The sequence below is a fragment of the Xyrauchen texanus genome, chromosome 5, assembly GCF_025860055.1.
Source record: "Xyrauchen texanus isolate HMW12.3.18 chromosome 5, RBS_HiC_50CHRs, whole genome shotgun sequence".
NCBI lineage: Eukaryota > Metazoa > Chordata > Actinopteri > Cypriniformes > Catostomidae > Xyrauchen > Xyrauchen texanus.
In genome coordinates, this window is record NC_068280.1 from 45,233,846 (window position 1) to 45,250,726 (window position 16,881).

Consider the following 16,881-nt stretch of genomic DNA (forward strand, 5'->3'; position numbering starts at 1 on the left):
CTGCTCCAAATGTGCAAGCAACATATCTTTGTGCTTTCACGCCTGAGCATCTGATTGAGCTAGCAGCAGCCAATTGACAAGGTAATTTAAAATATGGTTGCTGCTCAGCAAGCAAACGCAGCATCGACACATTTTGTGAATGTGCGAGGAGCCACGCACAACCCAGTTGGGGTAGGACCTTAAACTGGAATGTAGTCCCCTCGAAGGGGAATCTCAAGAATGACCTGTGTCAAGGGGTAATCTGCACATGAATGTATGCATTTTTCATAATCGAGCATAATCAAGTGGATTAAAGTTGAACATTTTTATGTTTGTGCTTCGAGCAACTGCAACGAGATCTGCAAACTTTATTTGGTCATGAAAAACGTTTGGCACGGAGCCATCAAAACAGACATTTTATCTCAATCCTGATATAGAACCATGGGGAGAGCGAGAGGAATGTTGCTGGGACACAGAGAAGTGTTCTGGGCATTTTCTGAGCAGCAGTGGACTGGTCCATGTGCATTCAACCCCACTTCGTAGGTGTTAAACCATCAGAAACACTTGGCCAGCCTAGAAGGAACTTAACGCTGGGATGAGAAGCGCCACCTTGAATTGGGGTCCAGGTAGCTGGGGTTGCTGGGGTTGCTTCCTTACTGGCTGTCTCCACTCTGAAAGGAACTGGGTTAGCGATAACAGCACTCTGTTTGGCTGGATGCGTCCCAGAGGAAGAGCGCGAGCGAATCTTCCTCAACGTCCTTGCCACCAAATGTGATAGAACCTTGTGAATCAATCGTAGGTGCAGGTCATCAGGGACGAACTCAACAGGCGAATATGTTGTATATGGTGCTGCAGAGGTGCGCAAGGCTTGTGCCGGAGACAAATCCTCCTCATAATCTCCATACTCTACATCCCATCCTTGTGTACCTCCATCATGTGATCCCTTGGGTGGCACAGAAGTAGCAAATCGGAAGGGAGAAGGAAAGGCTTCATCTTTCTCAATGAATGCGAGCCATGACTCCAGCGTCCTGAATTTCATGTTTTCACAGTGAAAGCAATAAGACCCCACGAGTGCAGCTTCAGCGTGAGCTCGGCCCAAACATAAAAGACATTTTGTTTCAGCAAATGTCTCTTTTATTTTTTTAATACACTCAGAAAAAACACAAAGTAGACAGACTTTCAAAACAGAAATGTTTCAATGGTACACTTCTTTGCTGGAGGATGCAGGGAAAAGGAGTCTACTCGCTGAATGAGTGCAGATTAGAACAGCTAAGCATTGGTTTAAGGTTCAAGAGCACGAGAGATGTCTACGTGACTCTGAAAGAGGAAAATTCGGATGGTGTGGTGCTGGGCTCCGGTTTATACATATACCCACAATGACGCAAGCATCGGGTAGTGTGAAAATCATCCAAAGTGACTTGAAAGGGAACTAGGATTCATTTTCTATATGCAAAATATAATTTCTTATATTTGACTAGGACATTTTCTTGACAGCTTTAGTGAGAATATTCATTCATTTTTGCACACTAATAAACCCCCCTCCCCATTCTCTGTCTCTCAATCAGTTTGATTAGATACACCGAATGACGTATTCTTTTATGAGAAAACTCAGAGACAGCTGTGGTGGGAAAAAAAATCAATTTTCATTTTTCTACCGTGGAAATCTTTAATATATAAATAACACACTTTTACAAACAAACACACACAACAGAAGCTGTATTTCAGTAGCAGGTGTAGCTCTGACCCTTTTCTCTTTCTGCCTTGAGCTAAACCCCATTTCCTAGTTCTGTTCCTGTTTCTTAATTAAATCTCGACAAAAGAATGTGTGTGTTTGTGCCTTCTGAGTAGTGCACAGCTGAGCTGATCTTTATTGTGCATTATACTGAGATATACTCAGTTTTGAGCTTCTGTTATTTGATGGAGTGTATTTGATGAAATCCTTGCAAAAGCATTCAGACCCTTAAAAAGACAATCACTTACTGAAATAAAATAATTGTTTAGTGATATTTTTTCTAAGCACTGATTAAGCCAAATTAATTATTTTAATGCGGCATTGATGTATGTTATTTATTTAAAAAAAAATAACTTAAATATACAGTCAAATTAGTAATATGCAGTTGTCCTCTTAAAAGGGATAGTTCATAAAAAAAAATATTTTATAATTTACTCACCCTCATGTTGTTTCAAATCAATGTAGCTTTCTTTTTTCCATGGAACAAAAAGGAGTTATTATTTCTACTTGATCTAACCCTAAAAATGAAGTTTGTTGGTGCAACCTACTTAAGTCAGGTTGATTCATTCTTATTACATTGTATTTGGACTATTTTAAAACCATTTAATTTAGATGTTACCAAATCAAGTATTTCTTTTTATTTTTTTTTACCTATCAAAACATTTTTACAGTGTATGCTGTTTGTAGTCAGCATTTGGCTCCCTTGTTAATAATGTTGACACATTTACCATACTGTTGGCTTTTACCTGTATATCATTAAAATAACCTTTTCTTGATTAAAAAGAAGAAAAAAAAACAGTTATAGGATAATTATTGAGGTTTCTAGTCTAAAGGACAGATGTGAAATCTAAATCTAAAGTGCATTCTAAATATGTTACAAATGATGTTAAACAACTGGATAAATTAGGAAAAGGTTACAAAACAATGTCCAAGGCTTTGGATGTCCCAGTGGTGTTGATTCAATTATTAGGAACTGAAACTACTTCAAACCCCCTAGAAACTGTCTGGAAAAGGTCATTCCTCAAAACTCTCTGCACAAACGAGCAGATTTGTGAGAAAAGCCACAGAGAGGCCAGCGATCACTTTGAAAGAGTTACAGAGTTCAGTAGCTGGGAACACAGTAAAAGGTGGAACGAACATTCAACCATCATCAAGAGCTCTGCAAAACAACATATGGCAGGATGGCACAAAAGAAAGCAGTCCTCATAAAAGACCATGTGAAAACACATCTGACATTTGGCAAAAAGCATAATGGTGATCCAGCTGCTATGTGGATTTTTTTTATTTATTTTTTTGTATAATGTGCATTTAGGTCCATTCTCTGTATAAGGTGCCATTTGGGCCTAACAATTTCAGAAAAAAAATAATAGCATTTTTAATTATTAATTATTTAATTTCATCATGGTTACTGCTGAACTTTTAAAGAAATAATATTTTTCCCATCTCAGACACAAAGTTCCAGGGCTAACTATCAAATACCTTGAGGGGGGCATGTTGCCTCACCCCACCCCAACCCCAATGATTAGTGATCAACTTATATGCAGTTTTCAGTAGATTCTTAAACTACCTTAATATCCAGAATATGTGGTTACACCCTTGCAAAGGACAAATAGTTAGTTATCATTATTAACCCGGACTGTAATAGTAAAGTGCTATATTTTCGGGCTGGGCGATATATAGAATATTCACTATATAATTACGATGATTAGGGTGACAATATAAAAATAAGCAATATTGTGATTATCGCAATGATTTTAATGTGCTTTTTATTTGACCATTATGTTGAATAAAATGTGCTTAAGTAGACTAATTTCACTATCCTTCAGGGGTGCACAATTAATCTAAATAACACCAAAATGGCAATATGTTCAAATGTGATTGTAAAACTGTAAAATGCTGTGATAAAAGACAGATAAACATGGTCTGTATGCACTTTATAATAAATGAGTTTCGCACTGTTCTCTGCACGCACGGGGCTTGTGTTTTTGCCTCTTTTAGAGCAGATCAAATGCATTGTGAAAGAAATAAAGTACTGAATGTTCAAGCATTCGTGCAATTTGAAACACTAGTAAATGCCACTAATTATTATACAAATCTATAAAGGTGGCTCAGTATAACAGAATAGATATGAGACGATGATTTTCACCAGATGCGGAGCATTGTAAACTACACTGCTCTTTCGGTGTCAAAATAAAAGTTCCATGTGACGTATCAACATAAAACCTCTAGGTAAATATAGTACTTTTAAATAAATCAAATCTACTCATCAAAGTAAATATAAAAATTCAGGATATAATAATGAACTTGACTAATAATTTAGTATAAATATAAATGTGCATATCAATGAAAATGATTAAATCTCGTTCTCCCTTATTTACCGGTAGTTAATTTAGTGAAAACTATGGATAAACATGCCTATTTAATTTTTAAATAGATTTGTATTTAATGTATTGTATTTAAAATATTGAATCTACTTGGTCACAATGGCTGGTTGGATGAAATTGTGGTTCCTCTTGATTTAAAAAAAAAGAAAAACAATTGAACTTTTTCAGAGCAAATGCATAGTTATTGAGATATTTTGAAAATCGTCAATAGGCTGAAAAATATTGAGAAATAATTTTGAAGTAATAGATGTCCAGCCCTAATTGAGATAGATGAGGCCAATATAAGTGTAAACGTATACAAATATTGATAAAAACAAGCTTAATTTTGACCTTCAGGATGTCACTTAAATAGGATGTTAGGAAAATTATTTTAAATAATTATACAGAACAATGTATAAAACTTTTGAATAAAATTTTAGAATAAAAATACATGGTGACTAGGGCATGAGGACAACTTGTTATTTTTAAAAAGGAAGAATGGGTGGTGTAGAATACAAAATAATACATCAAAAGAACCTGTTCCAAATTTTCTAAAAACTGACGTTAGGGATTGGACATTCACCATAAACACAAAACAACATCAAAGTGGTTTAATAACATAAATGTTCTTCAATGTCCCAGTCAAAGCCCCAATCTCAGTCCATTTGAGAATATTTGGCAATATTTGAAAACTGCAGTGCACAAGCAGCATCTGACGGCCTGAACAACCTGGAGCAAATATGCCTGAAAGAATGGGACAAAATCCCACCTGATCAATGTAATGTATTAAACCTTCAAGATTGAATATTTATTCAGACAGTGTATTCGGGTTGTTTTTATTTTTTCATTCAGAATACTTTCCAGCATAAAACAATGCTGTATTAAAATAATTTAGAGTCTTGGTGATTTGAAAAATATCACAAAGAAATAAGCAAATCCTTTAACATGAATTAGTCGTTCATTAAAATTAATTAGTTGAGGGTCTGAATACTTTTGAAAGACATATTGACATTCATTTGTTTCAGTTTTTCTGTTGAGAGTACAAAGACATTGAAAAATTGTGGGATAGACTGATTTTTGTTAGTCATTTAAGCTCACAAAAGCTATTTATTGTCTTTGGAAAACAGATTGCACGGCTAATGGATTTGTTATTGTCTGCAACGTTATTTAGTTCAGTGTTTCCCACACTAGTGTGCCGTGAAAGAAAGTCAGGTGTGCCGTGGAAAATTATCAAATTCCACAAAATAAATAAATGCAAAAAATTAAAAATTTCAGGGATCCAAACTTCTCACCTTTCGGAGAAATTAGCAGTTTATTGTGCACACATCCCTCTTTTTTACGTGGCAAACTCGTAAAATTGCCCCTCTGTGATGATTTCTGCAAATCTTGTCATGTGGAGGGCGATGCGGCAGTTGACGTTGGGTTCAGCCTCCAGAAGCAAATTAAAACTGCCACGAGAAGTCGTCTGTCTCAGGCAAAGACACAAAATCTAATGACAATTGCCTCAGCATCAGTCTCCCTTGATGCGTTTGATTACGCACAGGCGAACACACAGTTTAAGTCGATGCGGACGAGGAGAAAGTTTTGAGTTGTCGATTGAGCTTTGTTCAGTTAATTTTTTATGTGTTTTGTTCATATTATAATCGTATTTCTTTTTTGTAATTTTGCGTTGTTCATATGTCGTGTTTTAGTGGCCAAACATTCATCTGCTTCGTGTCTCTGTTGTTCATCTGTTCTCTTCATAAATAAATAAATGCATAATCTGCTATATGCTCATAATGTAAGTTCATGATTAAAAATGAAAATGTGAACGAAAATAAAAGCTAATAAATGTCTTATCATTAAAGTATGAAAATTAAAATGACGGTTAATAATAGATTGTGATGGAATGTTTTTGACCCTGTCCATCAAAATTACGGACGATGAAATTCTGGCACAGGCACATAGCCGAATTTCAAACATTACAAGTAAACATGCTTCTAAGATGGACAGAAAACATGGACAAGTTCTTGAAAAGGAAAATATTGACGATGGTTAGCCTATGTGGGATAGTGGTGTGCTGTAGAATTTTTTAGTCCTAAAAAGTGTGCCGTGGCAGATAAACACTGATTTAGTTGATGATGCCTCTGCTTGTGTGAGAATGTGCATATTGCTTCCAGTTTACAGTTTACCTAATTTGAGCACTTTTTACACATTTCTTTTCATTTACTTTTATGCAGGAACAAAACTGTAAAGACACTTTAATTAAAGCAACTTGAAAAAATATACCTTAAAGCCTCTAATAATCCAGCCAATGTTTATATTTATGGGATGTGTGTGTCTGTGTGTTTGTTTATTTCAGATATATGATGGGAGTCAATCTAGAGGGTAAAGATCATTCATTCATGGATGATGGCTACCAAGTCAATCCCAAACTGATTGTCATTGTTCTGAACACACAGAGGGAATGGGAAAAGGTAAGATAAAGATCCTTTAATCCCCTAATTTTCTTCTATTAACTTTGCCTGTAAGGGGTGTTAGGATGCATATGCAATCAATTTTCTGTTTACTAGCTAAAAGCCATTTTTGTGGCTGTGACGGAAAATGCAGTGGCCCTCACTATTAGAGGAAAATAACATTTCATTTATACTTTCCATTTCACACCCTGGGGTTTTTATGCAGAAGACTTCAAACAGTGTTTGCTCAGTCAAAAACAGTCCAAAATGTCCCTTATTAAAGCAATGGTTTCATAACTGATTTATTAGAAAATAGGAAGAGTGCATTGCCACATGTGTCTCTGTCATATTTTCTTTTCATTTGTATCTATTTTGGCTATTAACATAAATAATTTGCTTGTTTTCTTTACAGTAATCTATTCTTTTTTACTTTGCGCTCTTTCACTAATTAGCTTTACATGTTCTCCTACTTTATCTCTGCGCTTCACACACTTGTTTTCTTAATCGTTTGCTCACTCATGCGTTCTTAATGACTTGCTATTTCTCTGAGGTGTGTTGGATGCTGTGTGTTTTGAAAGTGCCCTGCAGTGTGTGTGAAGACACACACACACACACACACACACCACACACACACATTAAAACCCTGCAGTTATTGTCTGAAAAGTGTGACACTAATCATTTCTCACTGAGACGGGGCTAGAACAGGGTGTGAGCAGATTGTGTTATTGAAGCTTATAGACAAACACACACACATGATAGCACATACAACTATTGCTCAACATGTACACTAGATATGAGAAAGTTATTACATGTGGGAAACATACCATCCTTGCATAAACTTATGTTGTTACATGGGTAGTTGGCATGACATTTCATGCAGTGAGAGCAGTGTGACATGCTGTACTTCATCTAAAAGTACAGTTGAACTGCAGTGCACCTTACTGACCTCTGCCTGCATCACCTTGGTCAAAGAATAGATTGCACTCTTAAAATGGAATACTAAATTAATTGCAGCCTTCATCAGCCAAATGACAAAGAACAATGCTTCTGTTTGCACTTCCACAGTTAAATAAGAATGTAAAGTCAAAGAAATGAATAATTAATCTTACAGTTAATACAAAAGCTTTTTGTTTAAACATTGGACCCAATCACTTACATGGTTTACCCATTTTAAAGCTTGACTTGTACTACACATAAATAACTAATATTACCATTATATTCATGCTGTTTAGACAGAGGGGAACTGGCCCCCACAGTGAGCCTGGTTTCCCCAATGTTATTTTTCTCCATGAACCAACATCTTGTGGAGTTTTCCTTGCCACAGTCGCCTTGAGCTTTCTCACTGGGTTTCTAAATATAAATATAATTATTTTCTGTTATTTATTTTAAGGCTTAAATTACAATCATGTTTTTGTATTAGTATTATTAAACTGCACTATGACTTGAATACATTACTATATTACAGCCTTTACTGTTAAGTATAATTTTCTGTAAAGCTGCTTTGAAATGATAAAGCATATAAAATGGCTTTACTTAGAACTACTTTTAAACATTATTTGTCAACTTATTTTTTAATTATTATTCATGCTATTTTTATGACCTCATTTTAATTGAAAGATTACTTGGAATATTTGCACTTTTAAAAATGTATTTATCACACGGCAGGACTGTTTAAGTGAACTGTAAAAAGATTGAGAGGTGATTAGAAAAAAGTAATTCACTTTAATTTGAACCCTTTTATGCATTAATGATTAATGTCTCTTGTTGCTTGAAAACAAGAATATAATCATTCCCATTTGTTTTTCAAAAGGATGTGTTTGAGAGTTACACACGGAAATAGTTACAGTATATGTCCACTGCAATAGAAGCAATGTTAATCTCGTCAAGGAAATTACTGATGAAAAGGTTTATCTTTATTTGTCAAGAATAACAAAGACGAGACAAAAAAGACACATGACGGTAATCAAACAGTTTTAATAAAAACATACTGTTGACAAAAATATGATGAGGAAAAAAAAATATTAAAAAGATATTAGCAATGCACTAACTAATTAAATTATTATTTATTAAGAAATACAAATCTAGAAAGAATTTATTTAAATAATCCATAGCATGCTCTATCGACAATATTAACATCATTTTACAATGTACATTTAAATGATGTACAGTTTTTTCCGCCCCTGTGTAGTTTCTGGATGCGGTTGATTTCTCCCCACCTCTGACAGTCATAAAAACTGCCTGGCGTACCTGGGTTGCGATCACACTCAGGCAGCGTTTTTCTGAATGGTCTATGTTTTCAGTACGAGAACATAGCCATGACAGCATTGCGGTCGCGGCTTTCTTTTGTAGTGAGAGAAAGCCACTTCAGCCGCCCCCCCCCTCGCGCCTCGCCTCCTTCCTACGGGATTGGGGCAGGCGCCGCGGGCAATGAAGACGATCTGGGGATAATGACGGGCTCCGTTTCGCCGGGTAAAATCCCCTCGAAACCCCCCGCCTCCCTGGCATGCTTGCTTGTTTCCGTCCGAGCTCGGGATGAGCATTCTCTCCAATGGGTTATGTTTTCAGTGTGAGAACATAGCCGCGGCAGCGTTGCGATCGCTGCTTTCTTTTGTAGTGAGAGAAAGCCACTTCAGCCGCCCCCCCGGCACCTCGCCTCCTTTCTATGGGATTGGGGCAGGCGATGAAGAAGATATGGGGAGAATGACGGGCCATTTTCGCCGGGTAAATCCCCTCGAAACCTCCCGCCTCCCCGGCACGCTTGCTTGCTTCCCCCGAGCTCGGGATGAGTGCGGTCCGCTTAATGGCTGGCCGTCCCTTGAGCTCCCGGACATTGGATGACGACATCACCGCTGCATCAGAGAGCATCACAGTGGCGTCTGATGCGGATAACTCGCCTGGGCCGCCACCTTCAGGTCTGCTCGCCCAGTCTGAGCCTGACGCACGGTCCGCTATGCTTACCCGGACTTGATTGGTTCCGCGGGCATGTGCCCCCCCGGTTCCTTGCTTCCCAGACATGCATGATGAGCTGAGTAAGCCGAGCTTCCTCGCTCCTCTGCTCTCGCTACCCTCGGCGGTAGAACGGTCCCAGACAGCTCCCCCCTGTACGCCATGGCCCCCTCCTGCAAGTCCACCAGGCCAAGGCACTTCAAAATTTGCACTTGGGTAGTCCTGTTCTTGACATGCCGCAGGAACTGCACTCAAACAGGCGATGGCCACCCTCGTGGTCCAGAAACGTAACACATGGACTGGACCTGGTTGCAGTACAGGAGGTAGACAAAGCACGCTTTCTCAAACGCTCCCGTATCCCAGCTCCGTCCATTCGGCGACACCACTTGACGACTCCACCCAGCAGTCCTCAGCAGTGAAGAAACAGACTGAGGCTATTTCACACATCTTGCCCTACCACAAACCTGCTGCCACGGGCCATGCCCCGATTTCAACAGTCCCGGCACACTGGATACGGACCACCGCCCACGACTGTTCCCCGGCCGGCCGGTTCTGACGAGTCTAGAGGACGCCTGCACTGGACCTCCTCCTCAGTCACGAACCTGCCCCCTGCCGGGCGCACGGAGCAAGGTAAGTGCTTTGAGTTTGTTCTCTGCACCAAAGCCTCAGGACGCACCCTTGCCTCCCGACGCCACACTACCTGCTCTGCCCCGCTGCTCTGCCCCGCTGGGTACATCCAAAATACTCGTCCCCTTGGTGCCCCTAGCACGGAGTTTAGAGGCATGGCTTTCACTGCCCAACCCGTCACGCTGGCTGCACCGGACCATTCCACTCGGTTACGCAATTCAGTTTGCCAGGCCCCCGCCCCCCTTCGCGGGCGTCCGTTTTTCTGCAGTACATGGCGAACATGCCAATTCCCTGCTCACGGAAATCGACACTCTTTTACTCAAAGATGCGATAGAGCCTGTCCCTCCAACCGAAATGAAGAAGGAGTTCCACGGCCCTTACTTCATTGTACCCAAGAAAGGCGGCCCCTTATTGGCCCACTCAGTCTTGGTTCTCGGAGCTCACGCTTCTCGCAACAGCCCCTCCCTGGCGAATTTCCCTGAGGAAGGACCTTCTTTCTCAGGGACAGGGCACGGTCTGGCATCCGCACCCAGTCCTCTGGAACCTCCACGTCTGGCCCCTGGACGGGACGCGGAAGAGCTAGCCGGTCTACCATTGACCGTCGTAGACACAATCAACCAAGCCAGAGCACCTTCTACCAGGCATCTTTACACCCTAAAGTGGCACCTGTTCACAAATTGGTGTTTTTCCCGAGCTGAAGACCCACAGAGGTGCGCAGTAAGGTCAGTGCTTTTGTTCCTACAGGAGAGGCTGGAGGGGAGCCTGTCCCCTTCCACCCCCAAGGTGTATGTCGCCACCATCGCGGCTCACCACGATACAGTAGACGGCAAGTCTCTGGGATGGCAAGTCTCACAACTTAATTATCAGGTTCCTAAGAGGTGCCTGGAGGCTAAATCCCTCCTGGCCAAGCCTGTTCCCATCCTGGGATCTCTCAGTGGTCCTCACGGGCCTCCAGAGACCCCCCTTCGAGCCGCTAGACTCAGCTGGACTCAGGGCCCTCTCTCTCAAAACAGCCCTGCTGATCGAGCTTGCCTCGCCTTTCATTGGTGTGTCCGGTACGTGCTTTGCGTATCTATTTGGACCACACGCAGAGCTCTAGACGTTCTGAGCAGCTCTTTGTTTGCTTCGGGGGACAGCAGAAAGGGAACACTGTCTCCAAACAGAGGTTTGCCCACTGGCTTGTCGACGCCATTTTATTGTCTTATCACACCCAGGCCGTGCCCCCCCCAACTTGCGGGTTCGAGCGCACTCAACCAGAAGTGTTGCGTCCTCGTGGGCACTGGCCAGGGGCACCTCCCTAGCAGACATCTGTAGAGCAGCAGGGTGGGCAACACCTAATACCTTCGCAAGATTTTACAATCTCTTAGGCAGTTCCAGCTGCCTCGGTCGCCGTGCTGTAGCAACTCCCCCCTCTACAAGGCTGGATCTACCACCGCGCCAACTTTCCCACATAGGTCCTAAGCAGCCATGTGATGTATTCGCCACCTTTACCTCCCCTGCAGGGTAGTTGTGGTCTCCGCAGGGTCTTCTTTCCCTGAAAGAATAGGAAACTGTGTAAGACCCCCTTCCTTTAATGCATGTAAGGGCCGTGATTGATCTATGCGAGAAACATAGAGAGAAAAGAGGCCCAGCCAGGCTTGGCCCGTTCCCAGGTTGGCAAGCATCAACTTGTTCCCCTCACTAGGGTAACCAGAAGGATTCTGATGACTTTAATGGGGCATCGGGGAAGGGTACGTGCAGCCTGATACAGCTGGTTGTGTTTGCACGTAAGAATACCTGCCTGCTTCTGTATCAGCAGTTCACGTACACGGCCCAGTGCATGGCATGATTTAAGTGGGACCCCTAGTGTTGCTTCTCCGACACAACGTGGAGAGAATGTCTAGGTTATGTATGTAACCTTCGTTCCCCGATGGAGGGAACAAGACGTTGTGTCTTTCCCGCCAAGTTGCTGAGCCGGACCATTTCTGGCTCCTCAGAAAAATCCTGAATGAACTCCCGTATTTACCCGCTTAAATACCCGTATGTCTGGGGCGGGGCAAATACCGTCTGCCAACTTCCCATTGGCCTTTTTTCAAGAGAGACCCCTAGTGTCGCTTCTCCAGCACAACGTCTTGTTCCCTCCATCGGGGAACGGAGGTTACATATGTAACCTAGACGATATGTGCTGGCAGTCATAATGTTTAACGCTGTTTTCCTTAAAAAAAACAGGCTGCAAGTAACGCAATATCCTGAACTGTCTAAACGTGAGAAATTCACAACAGAGTAACTTCTAATAAGTAGCTAATACTTCAGTATATTAATTAAATGCTATAATTTATGGAGCTCAGGTTTTCAGGACAGTTTTCTCATGTTGTTTAATCTTACATATTAAACATTATTCTTTAATATGTTTCTTCCATGTTTAAATCATTTTAAGTAATGTATAAATTTTTCTAAATATTTGGTTAAAGTATGGTCTGTTACAGTGTCATTTTTCGCATTATCGTGAAAGTAAATGTTATTTTTGTTCACTAAAATGATATGCCATTTTAGTCAGTGTAAAACTGACTAAACTGAATGAATATGACATGGTGATATATTGACTAAATTTAAAGGACATTTTCGTCAAAAGAAAAATGATTTCTAAAATAAAAATAAAAAAAACTGTGTGAAGATTAACACTGAAAAGAAGATAATAGTAAATTTTCCAGAGGTACTTCATCACTTTTGTCAACCTTTTTTGAATTAATATGTTATATATATATATATATATATATATATATATATATATATATATATATATATATATATATAAAAGAACAAAGACATATAGAGAGGGCAGTCATATAGAGTTATGGGTAAGGGTTAATGTTAATAACCCATGGTGGTTTGGATGTAACATCACACTGTGAATGGTTAAAAATGGCCTTTAAAGATCTGTCTGGTTATGCATAAGAGGGTTAACCTAAAATCTTAATGTTTGAAAAGAAAGTTAATGGACATCAGCATGTCAACTACTCACTTGCAGACAGTAAAAAGAGAGAGTTTGAGGTGTCATAGTATAAGGAAGATTGAGAGAAAGAGAGACATTGATCCTGGTCTTCAAAGGTGGCATAAACTTGGCATAAACCTGGGATATCTATTGGAATATTTAGCCTGCCTGCAAACATATTTGAGAAGTCTGATATGTTCCTCTGATAACATAGCTGGATTAACTTCAAGCTTGCTTTAAAGATCTGGAAATCCCATGCCTATCCCGAAACTTATCTGGCTAACCTAGTTCAAAGAACTTTCTAAACTTGTGTATTTGTGAGCCAATCTTCATGTGTGCGTGTCTACAGATGGGAAGATGGGAAAACCATGAGCTGAGGTTGAAGTTTCCAGTGTGGCCACGTTATAACTCATTTGGGGACATGGAAGCTGACGAGAACCACTTGAGCATTGTGACTCTAGAGGAACGACCCTTCGTTATTGTAGATGATGTGGACATTCTAACTGGAACTTGTGTGCGCAACTCAGTGCCATGCAGGAAACACATTAAAGAGTGAGTTTTATTACAACAACTTCTAAAAATAGCTTTGTAAGATAATAACAGTTTTGAATGCATTATTGGCTACCCCAGGCAATGTACATTCTATCTTTACTAACCTTTAGCATAAGAGCTTTCTTTTCTTGGAAAATACAGGAATAATTGTGCTGTCTCTAATGTGGCTAATGCTCAACTTTTTGGATGTTATTTTTGGAACTTATTAGGTTTAGATTCCGAACACAATAAGTGTTTATCGTAAAGCTATCACAACATCAACAGCTTTTCTAAATTTGTGTGTCTTTATGAGCTGCTGTAACCCCACTGACATTATCAACTACTTCAACTGCTTTTTATATGTGTGTTTTTGTGTGTGCTACAGTAACTCCACAGAGGGTTCCTACATCAAGCAGTGCTGCAAGGGCTTTTGTATAGACATCCTGAAGAAGATTGCCAGGAATGTGAAGTTTACCTATGATCTTTACCTGGTCACTAATGGTAAACATGGCAAGAAGATAAATAATGTGTGGAACGGCATGGTGGGGGAGGTAATTAACATATTAAACCTAATAAGTGAAGGGTCAATTTTAGTCACATAATTTTCCCACCTTTCCATTCATTCATCCACTGACTTCTTGTTTGGTCTAAATTTATGTTAAGTCCAGTCATCCATCCATCTCTAACAAACTATTCAACATTCATGCATCTATCAGTGTATCTGTACATCCATCCATCCATCCCTCCATTCATGCATCTATCTGTGTACCTGTGCATCCATCCATATACAAATCCATATCCATCCATCCATTGATGCATGTATCTATCTGTGTATCTGTACATCTATCCATCCATGCATATATCTGTGTATCTGTACATCCATCAATATCCATATCCATCCATCCAAACATTTTTGCATCTATCTGTGTATCTGTGTATCTGTTCAAGCATCAGTATCAATATCCATCCATCCATACATGCATACATCTATCTGTGTATCTGTCCATCCATCATCCATCCATATATCTGTGTATCTGTACATCCATCAATATCCATATCCATCCATCCAAACATTTTTGCATCTATCTGTGTATCTGTACGTCCATCCATATCTATATCAATCGACCCATCCATTCATCCATCTATCTGTGTACATGTGCATCCATCTATATCCATATCAATCCATCTATCCATCAATCCATTCATGCATCTGTCTGTGTATCTTTATATCCATCCATCCATCTATCCTTTTATGTATATATCTGTGTATCTGTACATCCGTCAATATACATATCCATCCATCCATTCATGCATATATCTGTGTATCTGTACATCCGTCAATATACATATCCATCCATCCATTCATGCATATATCTGTGTATCTGTACATCCATCAATATACATATTCATTAATCCATCCATCCATCCATCCATCCACCCATCCATCCTTGCATTTATCTGTGTATCTGTACGTCAATCCATTAATCCATCCATCCATCCATCCATCCATCCATCCATCCATCCATCCATCCATCCACCCATCCATCCTTGCATCTATCTTTGTATCTGTACATCCATTCATATCCATCCATCTATTAATGCATCTAGCTGTGTATCTGTACATCCATCCATTTCCATATCTATCAGTCCATCCAGCCATTCATGCATGTATCTGTGCATCTATCCATCCATGCATATATTTGTGTATCTGTACAAGCATCAGTATCCATATCCATCCATCCATACATGCATACATCTGTCTGTGTATCTGTACATCCATCAATATCCATCCAGTGGTGGTGGCGTAGTGGGCTAAATGGGCTGTGCTTGTAATCAGAAGGTCGCTGGTTCGATCCCCACAGCCACCATTGTGTCCTTGAGCAAGGCACTTAACTCTAGGTTGCTCCGGGGGGATTGTCCCTGTAATAAGTGCACTGTAAGTCGCTTTGGATAAAAGCGTCTGCCAAATGCATAAATGTAAATGTATCCATATCCATCCATCCAAACATTTTTGCATCTATCTGTGTATCTGTACATCCATCCATATCCATCCATCCCTCCCTATTTATCCATCCATCAGTCTGTCAGTTTTTCTGTCTGTCTGTCTGTCTGTCTGTCTGTAACCAACCATTCATCCATCTACTTTTTGTGTATTTCTGTTTCAGTTGGTGTGTTTCTTCTTTGCTCTGCAGGTTTACAACAAAAAGGCTGTAATGGCCATCGGTTCATTGACCATAAATGAAGAACGGTCAGAGGTCATAGACTTCTCTGTCCCATTCGTCGAGACAGGCATCAGTGTTATGGTTTCACGTAGCAATGGAACGGTGTCACCCTCTGCATTTCTAGGTAATGGAACTGAAATCTCAAAACATTTCATCAAATGTTTGAATTCCCTATGAGATCTGTTTGTTTTTATCTCTGCCTCCCCTCATGTGTTTTCTCTTCTTTTTATCTCCTCCCTCAGAACCCTTCAGTGCTTCAGTATGGGTTATGATGTTTGTCATGTTACTCATCGTTACGGCAATTGCTGTTTTCCTCTTTGAATTTATCAGCCCGCTTGGTTTCAATAGAAACCTGGCACAGGGCAAAGGTATGATACACACTCTCAACCACACAGTCAATCTAACCTCTGCTTTAAGATGATCAAAAACACAGTCAGAATACATGGTTAAAGTGGTAAAACTTAAAATATGAACTATAAACCATTAAAGGGTTCACATTTGTTCACAAAAAATAAAAATTCTGGCATCATTTGGTTTCACCCTCATGTTTGACCTGTATGTTAGGCAGAATGTTAGCATCAGTCACCATTCACTTTCATTGTATGCCTAACATCTACTTTTGTGTTTCATGGAAGACAGAAAGTTTTTAACAACATGAGGGTGAGTAAATGATGACAGATATTTAATTTTTGGTGAACTATACCTTTAAACATTTAAATGCAATTTGAGTACTTATATAACCACAAAGACCATATAATCTCCCATTCACTCCTCACAAATTTTCTTCCTTTTCTCATTATCAATTTGTCTAGACCCTCATGGACCCTCTTTTACCATTGGTAAGGCTGTCTGGCTGCTGTGGGGTCTGGTGTTCAACAACTCTGTCCCAGTACAGAACCCAAGGGGCACTACCAGTAAATTTATTGTGTCTGTATGGGCCTTTTTTGCTGTGATCTTCCTGGCTAGCTACACTGCCAACTTGGCTGCCTTTATGATCCAAGAGGAGTTTGTGGACCAAGTCACAGGCCTGAGTGACAGAAAGGTAATTTTCTTACTGTCTTATGGCATATTCTGT

General features: G+C 40.0%; 1 protein-coding gene across 1 annotated transcript in view; it reads left to right on the forward strand.

The window, feature by feature from the left end:
• The window catches only part of grin2ab (glutamate receptor, ionotropic, N-methyl D-aspartate 2A, b), a 127,593-nt gene that overhangs the window by 101,440 nt on the left and 9,272 nt on the right, over positions 1-16,881 (forward strand). Inside the window, exons 5-10 of the mRNA XM_052127586.1 lie at positions 6,416-6,530; positions 13,403-13,605; positions 13,970-14,135; positions 15,777-15,930; positions 16,049-16,174; positions 16,619-16,848. Of these exons, the coding sequence (XP_051983546.1) occupies positions 6,416-6,530; positions 13,403-13,605; positions 13,970-14,135; positions 15,777-15,930; positions 16,049-16,174; positions 16,619-16,848 (994 nt within the window). The remainder of the gene's footprint in view (positions 1-6,415; positions 6,531-13,402; positions 13,606-13,969; positions 14,136-15,776; positions 15,931-16,048; positions 16,175-16,618; positions 16,849-16,881) is intronic.